This window comes from Podarcis tiliguerta (assembly GCF_965153285.1).
Source record: "Podarcis tiliguerta genome assembly, chromosome: 4".
NCBI lineage: Eukaryota > Metazoa > Chordata > Lepidosauria > Squamata > Lacertidae > Podarcis > Podarcis tiliguerta.
In genome coordinates, this window is record NC_139537.1 from 61353612 (window position 1) to 61381077 (window position 27466).

The 27466-nt window shown below is 42.1% G+C and overlaps 1 protein-coding gene across 1 annotated transcript in view; it reads right to left on the reverse strand.

Moving 5' to 3' along the window:
- Window positions 1-3483: 3483 nt before the first annotated feature.
- PTCHD1 (patched domain containing 1) overlaps window positions 3484-27466 on the reverse strand; it is a 51862-nt gene continuing 27879 nt past the window's right edge. Inside the window, exons 2-3 of the mRNA XM_083439406.1 lie at window positions 22292-22952; window positions 3484-5142 (exon numbers count right to left, since the gene is read on the reverse strand). Of these exons, the coding sequence (XP_083295532.1) occupies window positions 3488-5142; window positions 22292-22952 (2316 nt within the window). The 3' untranslated portion in view covers window positions 3484-3487. The remainder of the gene's footprint in view (window positions 5143-22291; window positions 22953-27466) is intronic.

Below are 27466 nucleotides of genomic sequence, written 5' to 3' on the forward strand. Positions count from 1 at the left end.
ATCAGAAATGATAAGTTCAAAAGCCAGCAGGGGAACATTTCAACCTCCTAGGACTTCAGTAAGTGACTTTCAGTGTCTATTCTGGAACAAACAACCTTCAAAGGGGGACTGCAATGTGAAACCGTCGAAGTTCACTACTTCATGAGGGTCAATGCACTCACTTGTGGACTAATCCAAGACAAAGAATTTTTAGCACATACTTATAACAAAGCCACAATGTATGTAGTATTAATATCTGTTTTGTGAATTAGCGTCGTACTGCTTGTACTTTTCTGCATTTCATTCCCCATTGACCTCCATGGTTTATAATTCCCTGTCCAAATTATGCAAACTACACACACACACACACACACACACACACCTGCAGCTCAGGATTAAACTGCATGCCAGAGATTTTCAACCTTTTTGAGTCCACGGCTCCCTTGACCAACTACATTCTTTCTGCGGCAACCCTGTAGGACTCAGGAGTTATGTCACCCCTTTCCTGCAGAGCTGGCGGTCTCTCACACTTTTTCAAACACCCTCCCTTGTGGAGTGTTCCCCCAGCCTCTTCTCCTTTCCCCTCTCCTTGAGAGTCCTCCGGGCAGCCACTGCTGCCACCCTTGCTCTCTGAGCTGCCCTCTCTGCCCCAAAGAGAGGTGTCTCCTCACACCTCCTCACTGGGGCCTGGGACGCACCTCCTGGCCAGCCCCTGAGGCACCATTTGCCTGGGGAGCGAGTAGCCAGAGCTGCTGCAACAAGCAGCTGTGCAAGCTTTTGGGAGGCAGAGACACGAGAGGGTATCAGAGGAGGGAGGGAAGGAAAGAAAGAGGGACAGAGGCCAGTGTTGCCCATGACACCCCTGACCATCATTAAAGGCACCCTGGGGTGCTACGGCACACTGGTTGAAAACCACTGCTGTATGCAGCTGATGAATCATAGAAGGAAGGTACACTGCAGGTACATAGCAAGAAGGAAGGTACATTGCAACTTCCAGTCTCTACTGTATATCAGTCAGAGTGTTTGTGCTCACAGCAGCTTGCCAAACCTGGGCATTATGGTACTTTGTGTGCCTGTGTGTGATTTCCATTTTAGGAAGGAAAAAGGTTTGGCAGGGACGCAAATGTCTCCTGCTTGAGCACCTCTCAAGCTGGCAAGAATGACAAAATACTTTACATTGAAACAAAACATCTTAACTTGCGCATACATACAGATACCCAACAGCTGAACAGCAACAAAAGAAGCTCCTCCATCAAAGCGGAGCAGCAAGAATGGCTTGGATGGATATCTGGAAATGAACAAAAGAGACTTCACCCAATCACTAGTTTGTTTCAGCAAATGCTTCGTGTGCTTATCCTCCAAGTTTGTCCAAACTGCAGGCAATCGGAAACATCTGTGATTGAGGAGAGACCACTTTTGTTAGCTAGGCGTATGGGAGATAATTTGTGCACTCTTTTAAGTCCTTGACAGATTCCATGGGGGAAATCGGAATGCTTATATACTGTATATAAAATCTGAAGACAGAAGCTCATTCTAACTTTTCCCTCTAACAAAAATATTCTTTATTATTGAAAGATTATTTGTGGAAGCCAGGCCATTGGTTCACTTTCTTGGCTGTGGCACCAATAGCCCAATCCATTCTCTACACTAGCTCATAGGAACTGGCCTAAATGACCCAGTGCCGACAGAAGAGGGCAAATACACGCCTTGCCCTGATTTGAGGTCACAACTCATTCTCGGTGTTGGATCTGCAGCAGTCACTGGTACTGCCACATAAGGGTTCTAGCACAGTTTTTGCACAGCTCCAATGACCAAAAGGTGTTTTTTTTTTCAGGGCAGGTGCAGGGCTAAGAAACAGATCTATAAGAAAATCATAGGGTAAGACTGGAAGGTTGGCTGCCCAGTGCTGCCTGCCCAATGCCAGTGCAATAATGTTGATGACTGGGGTGGGTGGGGGTGGCTTGCAGGTTACGATCCACAGGATATTTCCCCATGCCATGGAAGCTAAAGCAGCATCATAAGATTTGGTTTCTAACACTTTCATTAAAGCTTGTAAGGGGCACTAGCATTGCTTTAGCTAAGATTGGGAAAGAGACACAAATATCTTAAAAACTCCTCTGGCATAGATCACTGCAATAATTTATCTGTTAAATTGGTTTCCACCTGTCTCTAGTTTTCTGTATCAAACATTTATTTCTTTATTTATTAAGGGCAGGGGTGGCGTCCATTGTTTTCCATTATTATCAGGACATCTGCTCTTAACATAAACTTGATGCAACACTGAGAGTTCAAAAGCCACTTCTTTGAAAGTAGCCCCACTAATTTCCGTGACTCATGGTCTACAGTTGAGATTACTGAAATGGAAATTACTGACAGAGGGTTGTAGCCCACATTACACGTTACGTAAAGCTGCTCATTCGACCTCATCGTGTGTATTACTAGTGAATGGCCTGGAGTGAAGGCTCTTATCTGAAAAAGAGCCCTAACATTCACATTTGCTTGATGAAATTTAGGCATCGGAGGCTTATTTCATGGATTTTGGTGGTGAAGTTCTTAATATATCCCTTCTCTATTCTGCCACTAGACCCCCCCTAGCATATTTAAGAGAGTGCTACAAAATCTAGCATCAGTAAACCAGGTCTCCGAAATGAGACAAACACATTCAGAAAGCGGAGCTGGATCAGAGAACACCAAGAATTGTCTCTGTGTTGTATACATATCATTATTTCCCTGTTTTCTTTAAAAAGAAAAAAAAAAGAAATGCTACAAAATCATGTCATATTAAAAAATATACTGGGGGTTGATTACATTTTAAAACATCTCTTGATTCAGAAAAGAAGGCAACTGCAACATGACCCTACATTGACAGTGATTGCTGTGTTTTACCCTTGCGTATGTATTTTTAAAAAAATCTTCTTGGCCTTTTGTGGTTGTTGTTGTTTAACAAACTTGCATATGCATTTCCATTCAGAAAAGGCGGCGGAGGGAGGGGGGGAGGAAGCAACAAAAAGGGAAGTTAGATGTGATGGCTAAGATCCATAATAGCTGACTCACTGACTTGAGTTATTGCTGTATTGAAAGTTTCCTATAGCCTTGATGTCCAAAACGTACACTTAACGGCTCCTTCAGCCTTGACAGTTGACCTTTCAATGTGCTGGGATTTTGCCACAAGGGCAGGAACATCTGCAGGGCAAACACAAGCAGTTTGCTATTTAGTCACCAACCCAACTCTTCTACTCTCTTATCTCAGGCAGCAACCCAAACTGACACTCTCTTTGTATTGGGTGAATGTAAATTTCACTGTACTTTTTATGTGAAGGCCAATCAATGTATAGCTATTTCCCCCCCCTTCACACACTGCTTTGGATGCTCCTGGTTTTAATTTGAAAACAGAGATCCAAACACCATTGTTTATATAATCAATATGATTTTCTTCTCTTGGTAAGATCTAGGGTGGCTTTTTTTGTTTTTTTGTTTTGTTTTTAAAAAGAAAAACAAACCAACTAAGTCAGACTGTTGTAATTTGGTCAACCACTCGGGTGCTATCCATATCCACCATTTCAACACATTCTATTTCCTCCCGGTTCTCAGGAGTTTTCTTCTCTTTCCTCTTTTTCTTGGATGGTGGCACAAAAGTCAGTATCACAGGTAAAATGGCAAAGCAATGAAAGAAGGTGACTAATGCTATCAAAAACAAGCACCTGAACAGTGTACGGGTCAGATTTGAAGGCACAGCTGCGAGAGGAATCAGACCAACAATGTAGCAGAGGTAGCTCTGTAAAATAGCTACCCCATGCACCTCCAGGGCATTCTTCACCCATTTAGTTCTTGTGAAATCTTTGCCCAGGACAAACGTTGACAAGAGAGGTGCACAGTTGTCAACAGTATAATTAATCCCATAAATTAAGCACAGCACAGAAATGCAGTCCAGCTCTACTTTCCACAAGGTCATAAAACCTATAACTCCAAATTCGACTGAGGCAACAGTGAGCGTGAGCCACACATTGATGAGAGAGTCTGCCACCAGGAACGCAGAGAAGAAGAGGAGGAATAAAGCACTGATACAGGAGTTCTGCAAGGGGGCCCCCACGTACGAGGCGTAACGATCCATGTAGACAAACGAAGGGTTGAAGACAATGAACTTGACCTTGGATTTGAGGGAGAGCTTTCTTAAGGTTTCCAAGAGATGGTAAAGCTCTTCCCGTTTGGTGTCCATGGTCTTGGCCACCAAGAACATTCGAGAGGCCACAATGTCGACTTCGTTGTTGTACTTCTTGGAGAAAATGATATCCTCTGAAAAATGGGCAAACGGGGGCGCTTTCAGAAAGGAGTTCCTCAGCATATCTGTGAAATTCTTTTTGGGTAAACCCGTCGATATGTTGAGTTTTCTAAGGTAATTTAAGTAGCTCTCAAACCACGATATCCTCACAAACCCCTTGGTGTACTCTAGCATGTCATCTTGGACGGTCATGTTCCAGTATTCGATGGATTCATAGATATAAAACCCAATGACTGGACTGTAATTACTGAAGTATTTCTGCTGAGCAGCAGTATACTCCATGGTTCGTGTCGCAGTTGCTACAATGTTACTAATGTCTGACTCTTCGTTGACCTGCAGGTAGCCCATTAAGGCAAAGGAAATATAAATAAGGTAAAAGAGAACTACAAAAGGCTTGACATACGTGTTCGTTATCCAGTCACAGTAATAACGCTTGAGGAAACACACCAAGAGGTGGCTTTCGTAGCTGTTTGTCTCCTCTGACTCTGCCGTGTCCTCACTGAATTTGGCTGTCAGAAGAAACCTATACCAGGCAGGCTTCTCTTGCAAGACGTCTGGCTTTGGTACCTTTCTGCAGAAGATACTATGCTGGTAGTTGTTTTCTATGTAGCCAGTAAACACGAGGCTGGAACCATAAAAGGAGAGTACATAGAGGTAGTTGAAGAAAATTGCAATACAGGAATTGCAGCAGAAGAGCCTGGCTGCTTCAATGTTAGTGAAGGGGCTGGCACCTATCCCAAAAGTGACCAGGTACATGGCAGTGGTGAGAGAAAAGGAGAGCATGGAGTCTGCAAACACGGCGGCAGTTCTCTCTTTCACGTGTTGGTCTTCCCTCGTTTTCCTCCAGGAGGACAACATTTCAAAAGTTCCATATAATCCATGCCCTGGAATAAAGGAGAAAGCGACAGTTCAAATGCCATCATAAAGTCAGGAAGGGAGGACAAACCAGTAAAGGAGAATGTGTCCCAAGGTGCATTCATTTATATGTGCATATGGGTGTGGTTTTCATCAAGGGTTTTTAGAAATAATAATAAAACACACACACACACAATGGAACCATAGCAATCAGGGCTGGTAATGCGCTGTGCTAGGAGGAAGCCACAGTTGTCGCTAGGAAGAATTATGCTAGTGAGGACAGTTATTCAAATCAAAACTAATCTATGCATTTTTCATGCCATGTCTTCACTTCATGAGTTATCAAAGTTAAGGGAACTTTAACTGATATGGAAGTAAAACACTGAGCTTACCTATGAAGTCTATTTTATAAAAGACACAACACGGGGGGCGGGGTGTAATGGCACAGAAGATTATTTCCTTTTCTCCCCCATTGTTTGCTTGTGGCAGGGAAACTCCAATATTGTGGTCAGACTAAATTATGCAAATCAATACAAGCCCTGAAAATCTGCTTAATTTTAAGTAGTATCAGAGAAAGCGCTGTGTGTGCAGTTGGAATGCAGATGGTTTTTCCCCTGCTTTTGTAGTGAATAGCAAAGTCCATGTAGTCTCCAGAATTTAAGCTACCTGTGGGTGTCTTTAAAGCAAGTTCCTAACCCTTATCATATTTCCTATGAATAACACTATGGAAGTGTGACTGTCTCTCTCTCTCTCTCTCTCTCTCTCTCACACACAAACATTTTGAGGGGCAGAGGATTTTTTTTTTAATTGCTTGACATTCTCATTTCTCATTTTGTAACTTGAGATACTGCTAAACTGATGGATCATTTGTAAAGTGGCAGACAGCATGGTTTGCTATGTTTGACAATTTATTGTTTAGTCTTAAATCCTTATTAAATCTTTTATTTGCCAGCTATTGCAAAAATTTTCTACAGCAAACTTAAATAATAAACAGGGAAGAAGACAGCCATCTAAAAGCCTATTATTGATCAAAATTCTGGCAGCTAGTGACTTATATATCATTCTTATCTACATATGAAAATGAAAAGATTTGGAAGCTTCTTATTCAACTCTATCAAATGCTTTTTCATATCAATAAAATTAAATGTTTCCTTTCTTTCTTCCTTCCTGTATATGTGCCACCTTTCAGGGCAAACCCCTTTCACAACAGCTCACACAAGCAATTTAAACATAAAAAGCATCTAGGTACAATACAGTTAAAAATAATATAAGACAAAACAGAGTAAATCCAAAAACAGCAGTAATAAAACAGAACTCAGCACTTTAGGTAAAAGCATACTGGAATAATGGAGTGGGGATGGAGGAAACAAAACAAAAGCCCTGCTCAAGACCCTGCTCATGGAAATATATCTGGGGAAAGCTGTGTTTTATTTTGTAGACTGAGCTACTAACTGTACTTTTCCCTGATAGAAAGGAGACTTTCTAATGCCACATTTCCGTCTTTTTAAATGTTTTTTATTATATTGCCTTTTAATACTGTATTTTACTTTTTTGTTCTCAAATCTCTAATGGATCATTTGTTGATGGGCAGCTATATAAATCTAATAATAAATATTTTCCAAAAATAGAGTGAAATATATGGAAATATTCCAAAACAGAGTGAATTAGGAAGACCATATTTAGGTAGCAGCGTAATATGCACATGAAAAACCGTCAGGCTTTTCACTGAATCATTGCAGGTTTTCAATCTGATAATACCAGAGTTCAAATTCAGATCTTTAGGTACTCTTAAACTAAAGTAAAACCCCTACTGAGATTACGTAGAAGGTAATTTCACCTTTTGAAAGGTTCACTCTTGTCTTGGAGAACACAGAGGTGGCTGGGATCTGAAGGTACTCCCTGCAAATTTCCCAATATTTACAAGCGTAAGGTCTGTGATCCTGTCCATTTTGGATGCAACAGGATCACCATCATTTGTTATCCTGTCATATGAAACACGAATAGACATATAAAATGATATTTGCGTCCTATCTGCAGTGAGACTTCTGCTATTCATCTTCATTTTCCAAAATGCTTTATAGTTGTTTCCGCCAGGCAGGTCAAGACTGTCAATTTGTTAACTAGCACAGTGGCCCCATTAAGCTAATTGGGAGCGCTGAAACTCCCCAGACATAAAATCCTACAAAAAAGTGACTGACATCCTATTGTTAATTATGTTTTAAATAGTTGTGTTCTATTCTCAGTAGGGAAAACTATTAAGTCCACTTCCACTGTCTTTATAAAGGCATTTTGACCTCTCTCCTTTAAAAAACCCACAACAGCTTGCTTAGTAAAAGAGGCATGGAGAGGTTTGTTCTCATAAGTGCTGTGGACATGTCTGTCTGAGAATTCTATGTATTATCCACATGAATCTGGCTGCTATTAAACAAAACATTTTGCAACCAAATCTCTGCATATTTTACATTTCTGGTGCCATGTTGTAGTCTGCTATAATTATGTACAAAGGCTTTGCCTAGTAACAAGGTATCACATTAAATCATTCAATTAATTGCAGAGATTAAAAAAATAATAATTGCGAAATCACAAGTGGTTTCCCAAAGTGTGCAGGTTCATTTTCACCTTCTTGTTTCAACAATGAAAAATGTCTTCCGTTTCTAACCCTGCATACACAAACTCTTGCACCTTTGCCTCATACTGATGAGCCATTTGTCTTTATTAGGATTTATTGGTCTTTTTAACGGATGTTCTTGATAGTTCTTTTTTCAGCTCCATGGAACATATTTCCTCCACGTTTCAGAATACTTCAGCACTGCTTCAGCTACAAATAATCCATTATCTGGGAAAAGAGGGAGAAATCTGACCTGCTGGGGGAAAAAACGGTTTGGTAGCACAAGATGGACAAAAAGATTATGGTTAAAAAGAATGGCTAATCTGAGAGGAGTTTTTGCCGTCTGGAATGCTCAAGTATAGGAGAGCACTAGAAGAAGAAGAGAAGCCAAGAGGAAGATTTAAAAAAATAACAATCTAAGATATCTGACACATCTCCTCCTCTTCCTAGGACTGAGCATCTGTGTGTTTCCCACTCTCATGAATAAATTCAGCTCCAACTAAACAGACATTAAACACCAAGTAGTAACTTCATGGATACTTTTAGGTATCATTTAAGGAATACGTTTTCCAAGTGAACTGTTTCATTTTGAACCAGATATGGTTTCTTATGCTGAAAGGGTATCTCTTTCTGATTTGAGACCATGTTCTTGCCCTGGGGCTGTAGAAGAGCAAAACACGATGCAGGTACAGGAGGCCAGCCAAATCTTTGAGTTATTCACAGATGCAGAGACCACAGAGTATATCGCCAGCTGTAGGATAAGCGCAACCAGCTTCCTTGAACTGATCCACGAATGAGGAAGCCTCAGAGAAGGGAGAAAGGGGTCCACACTGGACATCCATTACTATTATCTTCAGAGAACATTGATGTGGCAGCCCATCCACTTCACCAGAGGGTTCCCCACAGAACAAAGGGAACTGCCATATGCAAAGCTGCAGTGTTTAGGAGGAGGAGGAGTGCAGCCTGGCCTACAAAACTATCTTTTCTTTGTAGCCCATCAAGGAAAGACGATTTTTGTTGTTGTTGTAGTAAGGATTTTAATTTCCCCCAGATTTTAAATTGAAATGCAACGAAGTAGGAAAAGCTAGCGACAGCAGCAGCAGATTTCTTTCCCCTCAATGAAATGCAAATTACTGTGCACTGGGGGTGGGGTGGGGCGGACATGCATTTAAACAAAATTTGGTATTTTCCACCTTGATCCCATGACTGTTTATAGAGTTACAGGTGCATAGGACTGTGGCCTTATGAGGAATTTTCAGTGAGCTACCTGAATAGAACTAAACAGTTTTGAGCATGATTATATAAGCACTCTTCAAGCATTCTGATTGAGAGCTAACTTAGGAGTCTCAAAATGCACAGGAAGTACCTCAAGTACAGGATGTGCCCTCCATCATGGGAATGAAGCTAATATGCTTGGCCTGTGGCCCTTTCTTGTATGTTAAATTAACCTCATCAGAACATCTGAAACGGCCTATGGAGCAGTGTAATTCGTATTTTTATTAGCATGGATCTGTTGCCTTGGATAGTTTTTATCATGTACCTCACTTTTCTTCTGAAGTGAAGGAATGGGGATTTGCAAGAAGAGTCAATATACAAACGTAGATATTTTTAAATAACCTCTTTTTGCAATTAAATTATATATAATGTAGTAGTAATCTGTTAGAGAAGTAGCATGATAATTTAAACAAACTTTCAGTGTCTCATTCTCAAAAATGTATTAAACTATTTTCGTGAATTCATCCTTTATTGATGAAGTTTGGGAAGACTCCATTGCGCATCAGTAATCCATTTTACAATGCATTGCTTATTTTACATTTATATATTTCCTTTTTTCCATCATGGAACTCTGGTTGGCAAACATGGGGTTTAAGTATATGTCTTTTCATCCTGGCCTTTGACACAACCTATTTTTTCTGGTTGCATTTTTTTTTTTTTTTTTTGCAATTGTAAGTTTTTAAAACTGTATTTAATTGTTGCAAGCTAACCAGGGACCTTATGGCGAAGGGCAGGTAATAAATTAAAATGACAGCAGCAGCAACAATGTTACTTTTTTACACTCTAAAAAAATCAATAACCCTGAAGTTCAGGGAGATACTTCCAAGTCACACTGTTACCTTCTTTTGTGGTAGCAAAATCAGATTGTCCCTTTCATTTTAAAAGACTGCTGCCCTTAGACAAAAGACTAATGCTTAACATTTTTGATGCAAACCTGAGGTAATGATGCTAATTATTTTGGACTACAATTCCTATCACCCTAGCTAGCGTGAGCTGGTTGAGGCTAATAGAAATTTTAGTCTAGAACATCTGAAGGTTACCAGGTGGGCAAAGGCAGATCTAGTCTATCAGCTGAGGATAAAACACCACCTCACTGAACCATATCTAAATGTTTGCACATGTGGCTTCTTTAGCTGGAGCACTGCGAATACGATTATTTATTTTTTATATGCTTTTCCAAACTAAACCATTCCCGCACCACTATAATTTGCTATGTCAGCTCTGGCACAGTTGAGGGACCCAAGGATTGGGCCCTTCAGGGCATCCACAGGGCTTAGGATGGAATAGACCTCTTTTGGTGCTCTGCCCTCACCATAAATGCCTCACTTCATGGACTTTCTACTGAAGGACCACTGGTTGTAGCTTACCATCTGCATCACCACAGACAGGACATCCACTGCATCAGAGTTCGCCTGCCAGCAGCACTGTTCTCTAACATGCATGTGTGAGTGTGTTAGGACTGCAGCCTAAAAATCTTTAGTTACTACTACTACTACTACTTTATTTCTTATACTCCACCCATCTGACTGGGTTGCCCAACCACTCTGGGTGGCTTCCAACAAAAATACAGGAAACAACAACAAGAACAACCATTAAAAGCTTCCCAAAATAGGGCTGCCTTCAGATGTCTATGAAAAATTATATAGTTGTTTATCTCTTTGACATCTACCTGGAGGGTGTTCCACAGGGTGAGTGCAACTACCAAAAAGGCCTTCTGTCTGGTTCTCTGTAGTTTCACCTGCAGTTGCAGTGATGGAACTGCCAGAGGGCCCTTGGAACTGGACCTCAGCATCTGGGTTGAAGAATGGGGATGAAGATGCTCCTTCAGGTATACTTCAGGTGGTGTCATCATGCAAATACATATTTGTTTTGTTTTCCGGAACATAGGGCTCATCCATACTTCTGCTTGTCTCCCTGCCTTCCCTCCCAGGAAAACCCGCTGCTTGCTGGTGAATCGGAACAAACGCCAATTGGTTTTTCTGTGGATTGATGTTTGTTCTGATTCAGCAGTAAAGAAGTTTTCCTGGGGAAAGCAGCAGGGCAAATGAAAAAACTGCCTGGACCTGTGCCTAGAAAGCACGGGGCAATCTGAAGTGTGGGTGAGCCCATAGCGTATGAAATTGTTAATTTTTTAAACAAATGAGTAGATAGTAACGACAGGAGGTAGGATCCAAATCTCCTCTCTCCTTGTACAGAGGGAAGACACAACATCAGAATGTGTGAAAAATGATGTGCAGGTCATTCTCTCCCCCTGCCTCCACTCAACCCCAACATTCCTCACTCCAGAGAGCTCAGTTGTATCACTCCCCTCTGCTACTGGTCCAGAAGTCTGACCTCAGAGAAGGACAATGATGCCATTTCCTACACTGGCCACTCCCTTCCTCTCACCGGCTTCCTTTTGCAGCTCCAATCTTATATTCATCCCTGCCTTAACATAAATGTGACATAAGGCCCCAGACATGTACATGGAGAGATGTACAGGTTGCTGTATTAATGAGGATGTAGAAGAGTTTGGATTTGATATCCCGTTTTATCACCACCCGAAGGAGTCTCAAAGTGGCTCACAATCTACTTTCCCTTCCTCCCCCACAACAAACACTCTGTGAGGTGAGTGGGGCTGAGAGACTTCAAAGAAGTGTGACTGGCCCAAGGTCACCCAGCAGCTGCATGTGGAGGAGCGGAGATGCGAACCCGGTTCACCAGATTACGAGACTACTGCTCTTAACCACTACACCACACTGTAGAAAGATGGCAGGGATAGAATACTGAAGCAGAGGCATATGAGTCCATGCATGTAGCTCATAAAATGCCTAATGTACGGATACATGACTTAAAGAATGAAAAATGGGATAGTAACATGGAATGTGGAAAATAATAGTGTGTTGCTAGGCAACATGAGTGGTACTTGGGAAGGAAGACACATTTCATAATCCTGCCAGAAGGTTTGATTTTGCCCTTTCCCTTAGAAGTCTCCCCCTATTATTAGTATTATTATTATTGTTGTTGTTGTTGCTGTTGTTGTTAACATTGGTATACTGCCCTTCATCTGAAGACTGCAGGGGGTGGTTGCTTACAAGAAAACCACAGCTAACCCTCTCAATTTTGGAAGTATTAATGCCCTCAGAGGGGATAACACTGCTTGCAAATTTAATCCAATTCTGTCCAAAAACAAAAAAGTTACAAGTGTAACTTTTTAACCCCCCCTTTTTTTTAACATAGTGTGCCCAACTCAAAATCTCCTGGAACCATTTGCTTATGATTTGTCAGGCTTTAGCCATCCTGGAGGGGCTAGTATGTCTGGAAATTTCATTCATTCCTCTCAAAAGGAAAAGAAACTACAGTACAGTGGTACCTCGGGTTAAGTACTTAATTCATCCCGGAGGTCCGTTCTTAACCTGAAACTGTTCTTAAACTGAAGCACCACTTTAGCTAATGGGGCCTCCTGCTGCTGCTGCGCCGCCGGAGCACAATTTCTTTTCTCATCCTGAAGCAAAGTTCTTAACTCCAGGTACTATTCCTGGGTTAGCGGAGTCTGTAACCTAAAGCATATGTAACCTGAAGCGTATGTAACCCGAGGTACCACTGTATAGCCATTTTAAAATTTCCCAATACCGAATAGGGAGCAAATGAAGCACACTTGGATGAATCCTGAGCTGAATTGTACAGGCTACAAAATGCCTCAGACTGAAGATGACTGTTTTTCAAAATGCTGAATCATAATCTAAACCAAATATTGTGAATGGTGCCCCCCTCCCCTACAATATCTATGTGTTTGTTATCCCGCCTAACCAACTAATGGCAGATGTATAAAGACAGTACATCTTCCACCTTGAGCTATAAAGTCATGGTTTTCTTAATGGGTTATAACAGGTCCCCAATAATGCACTCGAGTGTAGACAACCCAGAACTTGTGAATACAAATATATACATAAATAATGACTACCCAAGAGACAGCTGAAGCTATCAGGCAACCAGTGTGACAAATCTATTATCTAGTTTTCCAGTATATTTGAATTCTGATCCAAATTCCAACAAGTATTCAAGATATTTGTAATTACTTTTGTTGGATCCAAGACCACTGATAAGTGTGTGTGTGTGTGTGTGTGTGTGTGTGTGTATAATATCCTATGCTAAACACTAAATCTGTGCTTGCTGAAGTGCTTTTGAATTGCAGCTCTGATCTCCTGCTAAGAAGCAGCTCCAGCTGCCTTAAAGGCAGCAAATCCATTCACAGCTTGCAACATATAACTTCGCTTAAGCTTGTGTGAATGAGTGCCATTCTTACATGCTTTTAGGGAGTAGCCTTGGATAGTCCAAGATGAACATGGTGACGCTTTAGTTCAGGGTGACCATCAGCCCCAGCCGGCATGTTCAATGGTCAGGAGTGATGGGATTTGTAGTCTGCAAAATCTGGAGGGCATCAGATCGACCACCCTTGCTCTTCTTGCCTGTTTTATGTTGCTTTCATTGTCTTTTGTTGTGTGCTGTACTTCTGAATATTTTTAGATAGTTACTATGTGCCCCGAGCCATGGGAAGAAGGAAGATTAGAAATATAAATAAATTTTAGTCAGCAAACACACACATCCCACATACAATTCCCAATAGTCCTACTCATATTAAATTAGTTTACAGCAGAAATAAGATTTTAATTGACTGAGGGCTTATCCAAACTTTAGTCCAAAGGGATTTTTTTGGTGTGAGTGTGTATGTGTGTATATGTGTGTATGTATACACACACGAACACCACAATCTCTCTGTAATCCCTTCCTAGTGTTATATCCCATTTCCAAGCAACAGAGATGAAGAGATTGTCTTATTCACAAAATTCCAAGATGTGAAATTGATATGACAGCTGATTTAAGCCTTAGTGTATCTGAAGGCAGTGATAGAGAGGGGAGAGCAAGCCTACCAAAAATATGGAGCCACAGGATCAGCAAAGCATCTTCATTTTTCTGTGCTTTACTATTAGAAAACCTGTAAATACTTTCATCATGTATGCAAGACAATTAGTCGTATCCATATGAGATTTGGTTCTGAGAATTTACTTGGCAAGAGGTACAATCTGGCCAAATAATTGAGAAATCTAAATGAAGAATGGCCACATTAATATAGTTTATATATTTTGTATTTATTAACAAGGGTGCCTTTTGTGAGACATGACCACCCCACCCTACCCTTTATAGGTCTTCTTTTGGAAATTTACCTTGCAGTATTTACCTTGAAATTTACCTTGCAGGAACTTCCAGACTGTCACTATTTTGGGGTGGGTTCCAGTCACATAGCAGCAAATTCAGGTTACATGGTTGTAATATAAAGGTAAAGGGTTAGGGTTTCTGTGAAGCTGAGAAGTAACACAGGCAATTATTATGTAAAGGTAAAGGCAAAGGGACCCCTGACCATTAAGTCCAGTCGCGGACGACTCTGGGGTTGCGGCGCTCATCTCGCTTTATTGGCCAAGGGAGCTGGCATACAGCTTCCAGGTCATGTGGCCGCATGACTAAGCTGCTTCTGGTGAAACCAGAGCAGCACACGGAAACGCCATTTACCTTCCCGCCAGAGCGGTACCTATTTATCTACTTGCACTTTGACGTGCTTTCAAACTGCTAGGTTGGCAGGAGGAGGGATCGAGCAATGGGAGCTCACCCCGTCGAGGGGATTTGAACTGCCCACCTTCTGATCAGCCAGCCCTAGGCTCTGTGGTTTAGACCACAGCGCCACATGGTTCTAGGCAGTGATATTTTTCTAGAAAAAGAGGTGCCAGAACTCACCATGAATGCTTCCCCAGTTCTCTGAGAATGGCAGTGGCACCCACCTGAGAGGTGCTGGAACTGAGTTCCTGTGCGTTCCAGCTGAACAAAAACCCTGGTTATAAGTTGCTTGGAAGGTTTTGTGCAACAAACCTTCTTCCCTCAAATTTAAGACTTTCTATAATAAGGAAAGTGATGGGGAAATGCACCCAAAAGTGCAGGAGAACACTTGCATTGATGCAACGTCATCTAACCTCCCTACAATCAAAGAATGAATGCTCAATAAACAGGTCATCTGGAAACAATTCCATTTTGAAGATTTAAACAAGGCTCCTCCCTAGAAGGCCAGAGACTATTGTTAGATGGAGCAGGCAGCATCTCTTGTGCGTATGTGTGTCTATGAATGAGAGACATGAATGAGAGAGACATGAGAGAGACATGCTACTGCATGCCTGTTTTGTGTAGTCGTGTATTAATGTGTCGCCTTTGTCTGGACTTAACCAGAGATGATGCTGCTCATACACTGTACATGTGTAAGGTGCTTGCAATGTGTGAAAGGTAGAGCGATATGAGTGCTATTATATGTGAGAGAGAAGCAGGAGAGAACTATTGCCTCTGTGGGTGTGTGAGAGGAGCAGATCTATAAAAATCCTACTTATTCTGAAGCAACTGGAGGAGGGGGAAAGGCGTTCTTACTCCCCTTTCTTTTCAGGCCTTAACGTTTGTAGTGAGCAGATGTGTGCATGTGTACGAGACAGGGAGAGAAAGAAGAATCTGTCTCGGTTGTTATTATTGCATTTATATCTCATCCTTTTCTCTAAGGACCTCAAGATGGCACACAGGAGTCTACCCCTACTCCAGTAGTCCATGGTTCCCTTGACCAGCTACATTCTTTCTGTGGCAACCCTGCGGGGCTCAGGAGCCCAGTTATGTCACCCCTTGTCTGTGGAGCTGGCAGCCTCTCACCCTTTTTCAAACACCCTCCCTTGTGGAGTGTTCCCTCAGCCTCCTCTCTTCTCTCCCTTCTCCTTGGGAGTCCTCTGGGCAGCTGCTGCTAGTCTCTGAGCTGCCCACCCCCACCCCAAAGAGGCACCATTCACCTGCAGAGCTTACAGCCAGGGCTGCTGCAGTAAAGAGCTGTACCAGCCGTTTGGAGGTAGAGACATGAGAGGACATCAGAGGAGGGTGGGAAGGAAAGAGGGACAGATGCAAATGTTGCCCATGGCACCCCTGATCATCATTCCAGGCACCCTAGCTGCCAAGGCATACGGGTTGAAAACCACTGCTCTACTCATTTGATCTCCCAAAGAACCCTGTGAAGTACATTAGGCAAAGAGGCTGTGACTGGCCCAAGGTCAGCCAGTGAGCTTCATGGCTGAGTGGGGATTTGAACTCTGATCTTCCAGGCCCTAGTCCAACACTCTGACCAATGTACCACATGTGTATTAGAAGAGGTCCTGCATGTACATGTGCTTATGTGAGGGAGGCTGCCAGTTTGTGTGCAAGAAATGGTAAATGTAAAGGTAAAGGACCTCTGGATGGTTAAGTCCAGTCAAAGGTGACTATGGGGTTGTGGTGCTCATCTCGCTTCAGGCTGAGGGAGCAGGCATTTGTCCACAGATAGCTTTCCGAGTCATGCAGCCAGCATGACTAAACCGCTTCTGGCACAAAAGAACACCGTGACGGAAGCCAGAGTGCACAGAAACACCGTTTACCTTCCCACCACAGCGGTACCTATTTATCTACTTGCACTGGTATGCTTTTGAACTGCTAGGTTGGCAGGAGCTGGGACAGAGCAATGGGAGCTCACCCCTTTGGGTGGATTCGAACCGCCAACCTTCTGATCGGCAAGCCCAATAGGCTCAGTGGTTTAGACCACAGCGCCACCCGCGTCCCCTGCATGAAATGGAGGGAGGGATGATGATGATGCAGAGGAAAACGATTGAGGCTGAGAGACCATGGCTGCATGAAAGCTATACTGTGATATACAACACTGTATCACATACCTGCTTAGGTGACATGGAGGTTAAAGTGGGCACCTTAACTTCCAAATGCAATTGATTCTGGTGCGCTCAAATCAATGTTTCGGTTTCAGAATAACCGAAAGGAGCTAGAGGAGAACCTTGCCCATTGAGAAAGCATGGGAGTTTTCAAACTTTGAACATAAGAAAGAAACAGGTGGTGGTTCCAGATGTTTTAAGGTACAGTGGTGATCCCTGCCACCCCCCCCACTGCAAACAATAGTCTGGAGGGCAGAGCAACTTGAAGCGAGGGAAGGAACCGTGCAGCATTTTCCATCTTTCTCTGAATAATTTTATGCCACTCACTTTGGGCCTTGTCAGGTTAAAAGGTAAGCATGCTTATCTCCCCAGGAGTGGTCTGTGACATTAACAAGAAAGCTGGCAGGAGAAGAGCACTGATTGTGAACAATGACAGGGCAAGCTCAGGAGGCAGAAAAGGCAGGATGGGGAAAGAGGCCAGGCTACACCTCATGAGCAAATGGACTCTGGCAAAGAGGCTGGGAAGATAGAAAAGAACCTTAGCAATAGATGGGAATTCTATTCACTTAACACATTTAAGTCAGGATCCATAGAATAATTTTATTTTGTTAATGTCAGCTGATGGTTTTTTCTTTCTTTCCCACCCTGCTATATTTACAAAAGAAAAGAAAAGAAAAAAGAATGAATGGCATGCATAAGATAAGAGAAGCTAAAGAAGCAGATAATGAATGCTGTAGTGATGCTCAAAAAGGGGCAATATGGCAGAAGATAGAGTGAAGAGAGCCATGGCTGCTCAAGTGGAATAAAAGTGTTTGAAAGGTGTGCTGCGGATGTGGCCTGTATTCTTGTTGGTGCCAGTTTAAAACATTTTTATTTGCCTAGGCATTTTAGATTATTAGATTTCCCACCATTCCATTGACTTTATTCCTCTTAAACTTGATTTTATTGCCAGTCTGTCTTGCAATGCTTCTACAGTTTCATAGTATACCACACTGAAATCCATTTTTGGAGCAATATTGATTTATGAAGTTTAATAAATAAATATGAGAAGGGTACAGAAGGAAAAAGTGGGGTTGAGGGAGCCATATCTTTAGGAAAGGAGGCCTTTGAGGATGAGGAGGCATTTGAGGAAAGAACATGCAAAGTAAAGCATAGATTTTGAAAAATGGCCAGGGAAACAAATATGAAAGAATAAAGAAAGGAAATAATTGACAGGGGAGTGGTTAAGAGAAACATATCTTTTTAAAAAATATGAAAGGAAATTAGATATAGCTCACAGACTGGGCTGCGGAAGACAATCTCAAACTTCAAACTTGAAAATTCAAAACATTTGTGGCAAAATATTTTAAATGATCCAGTTTAATTTGTACCACACTTCCAAATAAGTGGCTAAATATAAGTTTATGTGAAGGCTGACTGTGTCTTTGACTGTGGAAAACCATAAAGCCAAGGAATGGGTTAACAACCATTGGTTTTAATGAAAATCTACTGTTACTGATAAATGTGAAGAGGAAGAGCACTTACATTATAGTATGCTCAGTTGCCAGGCCAAATATTCTCACAAGCTGGTTCAAGCTGCCCATTCAAGTGACCTTTTCATTGTGCATTCACAATGATTTACATTGAAGTGGGCATTCATTGATACGGTAGAGTGTGAGACTCATAATCTCAGAGTTGTGGGTTTGAGCCCCACATTGGGCAAAAGATTCCTGCATTGCAAGAGGTTGGACTAGATGATCCTCGTGGTCCTTTCCAACTCTACATTTTAGTGATCCTATGAATTTAGAAGGAAGCACTTGGGCCCACACGGGCAGAGGTGGTGTAAACAGCACCTCTGAATGCAGTGCTCAGACTCTTTGAGTACACTTGGCACTTCAATGAGAGGAGAGAAGGGGTAAAGAACTTATATATGTCTATGAAAAAACACCCAGGTACCCTGTATCCATTTCAGAAGTGATAAAGCACCTAGAATACCCACCTCCCCACCATGGTCTTATTATATCTACTTCCTAGGATTTCAAATAGCACCATGTAATAATTGCCTGGGACGTGGGTGGCGCAGTGGTCTAAACCACAGAGCCTAGGGCTTGCCGATCAAAAGGTCGGCGGTTCGATTCCTCACAACGGGGTGAGCTCCTGTTGCTCGGTCCCTGCTCCTGCCAACTTAGCAGTTCGAAAGCACGTCAAAGTGCAAGTAGATAAATAGGTACCGCTCTGGCAGGAAGGTAAATGGCGTTTCCTTGCACTGCTCTGGTTTGCCAGAAGTGACTTAGTCATGCTGGCCACATGACCCGGAAGCTGTCTGCGAACAAAAGCCTGCTCCCTTGGCCAGTAAAGCGAGATGAGCGCCGCAACCCCAGAGTCGTCCGTGACTGGACTTAACGGTCAGGTGTACCTTTGCCTTTACCTTTATGTAATAATTGCCTGTGTCACTTCTCCGCTTCACAGAAACAGCGAATGGAGGGAAATGGCTACCACTGAATTATATTGGTTTATAACAGGGCTGTCCAACAGGTCACAGGTCTACTGGTAGATGCTCCTGGTGGATCCTGGTCGATTGCAGGATCCTCCCCCCCCAAAAAAAGCTCCCCAACTTTGGCTTTCCCCCCAAAATGCTCAACAACTATGACTTCCCAAAGTGGTTGTAGATAGCAGTCTCTTGGAAGCTGGAAAACCATGGTTTATAAAACAGGCTAATAATGGGATGCTGCCTGCAAGTCCAACTAGTTCCTCCTTTGCTCCCCACTGCCTTGGCCACCCCACATTCCCTTCTCCCCCAGCTGCCCTGATTGCTTTTCTCTTCCCTCCTGCCCCCCATCACTGCTGTTGTCCTACTTCTTTTTTAACCCTTTGATTGCAGGTGGTCTTCCTGTCTGGACTGTACAACCCATGCCACTCATTTAATGTTTCAGACTTGAGATGAGTGTTTGCATTGTTGGTTTACTGTTGTATGTTATATGAAAATAAAAGTATATGTGTATGTGTGTGTATGACTAGAGTGAATTAGAAGGCAGGAATTAGGAAACCAGAGCTGGAGAACTGAAAGTGTAGAAAGGCAAGTAGAAAACTAAGAAAAAAACCACACAGGGCTGTTTGACATAAGGGTATGAAGGTTGAGGAGGGTTGTGTTTTTCGTATTGATTTAAAATAAAACACCCTTTTTTTGTCCTAGTAAATATGTAATTTCTTGATACTAGTACTGAACGTTCTATTTTGCCCAAGATAAAGCCGTCTCCCTGGCTGAACTAATTCTCATTAAAGATTCTTTAGACCCTGCTCTGCATTGGTCCTTCACTCTGCTGTCTAGCTTTTGTCAGTTTTTATTAAGCCATGCAAAGCAGTGGAAGGATTCAAATGAACTGGGCAATTTTGCTCTGACAATTATTTAGAGTTAAATTGCTTGCTTGAAATGCATTCCTGGAGGGAACACAAATGTGGTTGTATCTGCTGTCGAACAATGAAAAGCTGAAAATGGCAAGACTTGCCATAGTTCATTTCAACCCATTAAAAAAGTGAGGATCCCAGTATATTCACTGCCTGTCAGTTAAGAATATGAAAATTTGTCCTCAGGCGACTGGTGTCTTGATCTCTCAATCCAGATGCCATTACAAAAATTATTCTATGCTGCATATTCTATGGATGGAGTTGATTTCATTCCTGCAGTGAATATTTCTATTTTCCCTAATGTAGGTTATTGGGAGCAGGGTAGGATATATGTTTTGCACAATCCACTTTGTTTTGATCAAGGTATTGTCACACCACATACAGTCCAATTTATGGAAGTGAAGGAAATCACGATTAGTCTTCCAACTATGATTGCTGCCTTTAGACTGTATGATATTTATCATTCATTTTGAATGCAATCTGAAAATGGAATAAAGCAATTGCTGCCTCCAATTTGGACTTTCTTATTGTTCACTGAGCATCTTGTGTCCACATATGACTGCTGTGAAGGATGGAGCTGTAATACCTTTTCAGTTAAAAATGTAAGAGGGGATCAAGCATAGTATGTGCACGCTTAGTATTCAGTCTGAATATATTAAAACAAACAAACCAGGAAACACACCTGAAAGGTGTATAACACAACTACAAGATGTGATGAAGCAATATGAGATCACTTGGGCTAAAACACAAAGAAACATTATAAATTAAATTTCATCTAGGAAGCCTCTATCAAATCAGTGTGTTGAGCATTCCATGAGTAAGTAATGTTGTCAACAGGGTGTCTTTACCCGGGGGTGCAGGGGGTGCAGTGCACCTGGGTGCCAAATTCTGGGGGGCGCCAAATGCATACCTACTACATACTGGTCCCTCTCGATCAGTGGCAGTGAAAAGCAATGGAGTGGAAGTCCCCGCCCCCTCCTCTGTAGCTCTTTTACTCCTACCGAGTCAGGAAACAATCGCTGGCCATTGGCTATGCTGGCTGGGGATGCTGGAAACTAGAGTCCAACTACCTCTGGAGGGCATGACACTGGCTAATGCCATTCACCCACCAGATGTGGGTGCAGAACGTATCTGACACAAGAGGAATATACCTTTGAACCATGCCTAACATATTCCCAGTATGTCAAAGTGCTCTCCATTGTCCAAATCAGAAAAGAATGGCAATTCCTGCCACGGCAGCAAAATCTCCAAGGAGGCATAAAACCATCAGTTCCAGGATCAGAGCTGAATTAGTTTGCAAAGCCTGAAGCATAAGGAATGTAAGCAGTTTCATCATTTCTTTGCTTGAAAGCAAACACCTCTAGTTCAGCAGAGCATCCTTCAGTTATGTGATGCGCAAGATAAATCCATGATCTCAAACTGAAAACCAAACCATGATTATTATTGTTCCCTAGGCACATCCTGATAAAAATAAAAGCTAGTGGTAATAATCAATGTATACTTAGTAAAAACTATAATAATAGTATAATGCATATGCTATGTAAATACAGGTGTGTGGGGGTCCACATTGCTGCTCTTATTCACCAAGGCAACTGATTTTTTAATTTCAGTAAGAGGAGCTGTGCAAGTTTTTATTATAAAGCTAAGTACCAAAGCCAACCAGATTTTCTACAGAGAAGTATGCATTTGATTTTTCTTTATCTTGCATAACCCCCTGTGATGATGCATGTGTTTTCCACAGCAGCAGACAAAAACTGTGTTACGGAACAGCTTAGGCTCCATTCCATGTAAAGTATAAAAGAAAAAGATTTTAGGTATTACAAGTGTATCATATGGACTGATGTTCAGAATGCAGTATGATATTAAGTAGAAATGGCTGAGTAAGAGCCACACTTAGGAGTTAATTGGCTTCAAAGCAAGCATAAGTCAACTGCCACAAATCTGAATTATTACTAAGGATTAGATAAACTGTGGTCCATCCCAATGGCCTAGGCCAGCCTTCACTAACCTGGTGCTGCTTTGAACTACAACTCCCATCAGCCTCAGCCAGCTGGGCCAGGCCCTGACATTGCCCTCTCTCCTTTGCTTCAAACTGAGCAATACTTCAGACAGACTAATACATTCAGGCATACCCCCAGCAATAATAGGATATGAGAGAGTTACCTAACACAATGAAGGGAATCCCCAGGAAGGTAGAATTGTATTTCCCACCAGTCAGGTTAATGATTCCAGCTGCAGTGAGAGTGGCCAAACTCACAGTTAACAACCCAAGGAGGCCAAGCCAGGGCTTGCTGCGGACACAGTCTTGCATGGAACAGCAGAGCATAGCCAAGGTTACCACGAGGACCAGGCTTGTCATCAGGTAGCGTTCCGACACCCTACTTGTCTCTTGGAAGTCTTCTTGAAGTGATGATGAAGTTAGGGGATACATCGTGACGTTCTGGTTAGATTTCTGGAACAGTTTGACCGTGTCGCAAAAGTTGGATTCCCATTTCTCGGCCACCATGTCGTTCAGGGAGTTGATTGCCTGCAAATAGTAGGTGAGCTGCACAGCTTCGGCAGACTTCACCCGGTCCTTGCTGTGCACAGTGATGCCCCCAAGTTGGTGCCCATTGTACACTTCCCTGCCATCCTTTAAGTGTGTGATCGGATACGTGATGGCAAAATTAGTTTGATTCGACGAGCGAGCCGCCTTCAGTTCCTTCAGGACGTGCACAATGTCGTCCACGATGCAAGACTTGTCGTTATTTAGGATGCAGATATGGGCAAATGTATAATTGAAACCAGGTCTTTGTACTTGGATCCTGGTCACAGCAGAGTGCAACTACAAGGGAGAGAAAAATCAGCACACATTATTTATCAGCTGATAATCTCTGCATTACAGCAAGCAGAACAGCAGCGACAGCAGCTTCATCAACAGTCTGTCTCCTCTTATCTAACCAAGCCAGCAGGTTTTAATAACTGCAGTATTCATAAGGACCTGCTGAAAATGGAAAACATGCATTGAAGTATTATTCTCATCCCCCAAAACCATTTCCCATAACTCAATCAGGCGCTGGCATAAAGAAACACTGCATGCCTCATTTGGTTGCTCTCTTTCGTTCACACACTCAGATATGAACCTACCTGGGCCCTGAGAACATCTGCTGAGGCCCTTCTTTGTGTGCCTCCTCCTCGAGAAGTCCTGAGGGTAGCAACACGAGGACGGGCCTTTTCTGCAGTGGCTCCCAATCTGTGGAATGCTCTTCCCAAGGAAGTTCACCTGGCGCCTTCATTATACACCTTTATAAACGTTTGTTTTTAACCAGGCCTTTGGTTGATTTGATTGACATCCTATGCCCTTTTAAAATGTGTTTTTTTTTTCTGGGGGGGGGGAGGGTGATATTGAGTTGTTGTTTTTATTTTGATTATATATTTTGTGGTTTTATATTTTGATTTTATTCTGTGAACTGCCCTGAGATCTCCAGGTATAGGGCAGTATATAAATTCAAATAATAATAATACTGATAATATTCTCATCCAAACCCTGATAAGATAACATGTTTAAATTTGCAAGTTGTTTGTCTAAGTAAAGGGGACGCAATATATCAAATGTATAACAACAAGGATACTGATCACTATATGTGTATATGCATGTGTGTGTGTGTGTGTATACAGTGGTACTTCAGGTTACATGCGCTTCAGGTTACAGACTCCGCTAACCCAGAAATAGTGCTTCAGGTTAAGAACTTTGCTTCAGGATGAGAACAGAAATCGTGCTCCGGCGGCGTGGCGGCAGCAGGAGGCCCCATTAGCTAAAGTGGTGCTTCAGGTTAAGAACAATTTCAGGTTAAGTACGGACCTCCGGAACGAATTAAGTACTTAACCTGAGATACCACTGTATATATATATATAATTATAATTTTATTTATATATGCAAACACTTTTCCATCGCTGTTAAATAGAACACATTACTGGGAGCTATGTGTTAGACAGTGATGTAAGGAATTTTTAAAATAAATTTATTAGAGACGGCCAATTCTAATATTTGGATTAGAAACATACTACTCCCTGGGTACAAATATATTGCTTGTGATTGGTCTCCAATGACTCTGCTGGGTCTGCTACCCTAAATTTGTTGAAAGTGACTGCTTTACATAACTTTACACCCTCAGAAAGAGCAAGGTGCATATTGATTGGTTGGGGATGCATTCTGATACTTGCACTTCACACACAAATTTGCATATGCTAATCTACACGCAAATTTAGAAATAATTACTATAATTAGAAGTAAAATACTTTTCACTATAGTGGAGAAGGCTGTGACTAGGTGACTTGTATGCCTTCTGCTATCCAAGGCCAAATGTTGACAGGTAACTTCAAGGTCCCTGTGCTTCCTTCTTTAATCATTAAATGGGACTTCAAATAGAAGATGGTCCTCTGACAGCCTTCAAACAGAGGACTGTTTCCTGTAACGTAGGATGTACAGCACTGTAATAAGTGTACTGATCCACATTTGAAGGGTGTTCTGTACATCCCTAAATACTCGTTGCCGACAGATGTACTTCCTTCTTTTTTGGCTAGCTAAAGATTGGGGAAATTATTGGAACAGGCATTTGGAGAAGGAATAACGAGATGATATTCTGCCTTTTAATTGCAGGCGTTGTTGCATTACTAGGGCTAGTCCTACCATTAGGCAGATGATGCAGCTGCCTCAGGCAGATGATGGGGTATAGGAAGTCCTGGGGAGCTGTGTGTGCCATGCAGCCTGCTCTGTGTCTCAGAAACTAGCCTGTTGCCCTCAGTTGGAATTGAGGATGCTGCTCAATCACCATCTTTGAACTAAGATTCAGCTGTCAGTTTTTGCACGTGTAAGGAAGCATGATGGGGGTTGGGGATGATGAGAAAGCTACCTTGTCGTTTGCCTCAAGCAGCAAAATGTCTGAGGCCAGTCCTGTGTACTGTGCTAGATAGGGTATAACAAATCTCTAACCCCAGAAGTTGGAGGGATCACAGGCAAGTTGGAACATACTATTTCTTATACTGGGAACATGATGTAATTCATTGTTTTGGAATAAAGTTGACAATATATGTACTAAGGTCATGAGCCATCATCTTGATCTTGAACCTGCCTTGTTGTTGCTAAATTGCTTTGATAGTTTGACTGCATTGAGAAAGCTTTCAGCTGCTTTGTATAAGGTGTCTGTCATTCCTGCAGCTGGTCTGTGCAAAGATTCTTAACAGCAGCCGTTTTCAAATGTTAAGGAAGTTCTGCTAATGCAAAAAATGGACTTTGGTAAATGGTCTATTGTGAAAATTAACTTTATGGAAGTATGGCATTTTTAAAGTATTTATTTAAAGATCTTTGACACTCTTTGATCTCATTTAAAGCTGTGTTTGCCTAAATGTGTTTATTGATATAAATTGTAAGTTTAAATGAATTCTACTGCATGATAATACATTTACAACACAATCTTATGAACATTTATTCACGATTATGTTCCACTAAGCTTAATTTGACATTTTCTATGTGCGCACATAATTGCCATCTTCAGCTGCAATCCTAACAACAATTACTGGGGAGTAAGAACTGTTCAACATTATGTTACCTATTTCCAAGTATTAAGATGGCGTTTGAAGTATTAATAAAGCTTTTAATGGTTTTATTGAAACTCTCATTTTACCTATATATACTATACACCTGTGGCTCCCAGAAGCTGTCAGCATGTAACAGCAGCCACATCCTGAGAATAGCTTTGACTGGCCAGCTAAAGCAGGTGAGGATAGCCAATGGGTGTCGAACCCTCAGTGAATTACAGACTTCCCCTTGCATGTGAAGATAGGCTCTGGTGGATTGAGCGAATGAGACCGATAGTGGGTCCAATGCTCAAGAAATGAGGGGCAGATGGGACTCAATCAACCTGGGAAGGTAGCCCATCTAGGAGAAGGAAAATCTGATGCTATACCTCCACTGCCTTGTGGGATATCTTCAGGAGAAGACAAGACTCAGGTGTAAACCCTACACAGGGCACGTCCAACTTCCAAGAGACTGCGAAAAAAATTGTTGAGCTTTTTGGGGGGAGGAGAAGCCAAAGATGTTGAGCTATTTTCTGGGGGCAGGGGGAATCAGGATCCCACGACTGACCAGGATTGACCAGGGAAATCCCAAGATCAACCCGTAGATCACAATCGACCAGTTGGACCTGCCCTACCCAAATCTGGAGCAGAGTCTGCTTCCGGCAACTCATGCAGCCAAGCTGGTGCCAAACATATTGCTGTGCTTTCCCTTGGACCACATCAGTGAGGCCGAGAGGGGGGTCTTGTCATCTGGGCAGCCCAAGACCGCCATACACACTGCCCAGGCTTGCGCCCTAGGAGGTCACTTCAGTGTTGCTAACACAGTGGTTTGACTTCAACCTCAGAAGTGCACTCTGATGTCTCAAGACACAGATTCCAACAACCTATGCTTTTGTATACCACCCTTGGATCCTTACTAATGAAGGGTGTTTAACAAACTGAAATACTAAGTAACAGTAAGTCCAACAGAACATAGTGGGACGTTTTTGAGTAGGCCTGTATAGGCATACACTGTAAGCTGCTTAACTGCTGCTGTATTTTGAGCCATTTTAGATGTGTGCTATACTATTGTATTGCTTTTAGTAAAAGCTCCCTCAAATTGATAGCAAAGCCAGAATTTCATCTGAAGCCTTTGTTTTATTTGCTGCACCTGTTTCTGCTTTGATTACATAGCCTCCGTTTTTTTATATTGTATTTTTAGAACATTATTGTATTTTACTGCTGATTTTAATTGTTAGTTGCCCTGAGTGGTGAAGAAGCAACAGAAGGGTGGGATGGAAATTTCTTATTTTATATATATATACACAGAGAGAGAGACAAATATAAATGCATGTATAAAAAAATGTGCATACTAATTCACAGAATGCAATACTGTATAGATGGGGATACAGAGTGAATAGCTGGCAGAAGTCTCATCCTTGTGTGTTGATCTTAGAGTCTGTGTGGTAGAGGAGTTTGTAAAGGCAGCATTGCCATGCCATCATAGAACATCTCCTTTCCACTGCCAATCTACAAACTACAGTGGTACCTCAGGTTAAGTACTTAATTCATTCCGGAGGTCCATACTTAACCTGAAGCTGTTCTTAATCTGAAGCACCACTTTAGCTAATGGGGCCTCCCGCTGCTGGAGCACGATTTCTGTTCTCATCCTGAAGCAAAGTTCTTAACCTGAAGCACTATTTCTGGGTTAGCGGAGTCTTTAACCTGAAGCGTATGTAACCTGAGGTACCACTGTACAGACATCCCACCTAGTAGCCTTTAGAGGAAATGGGGCTTGAGAGG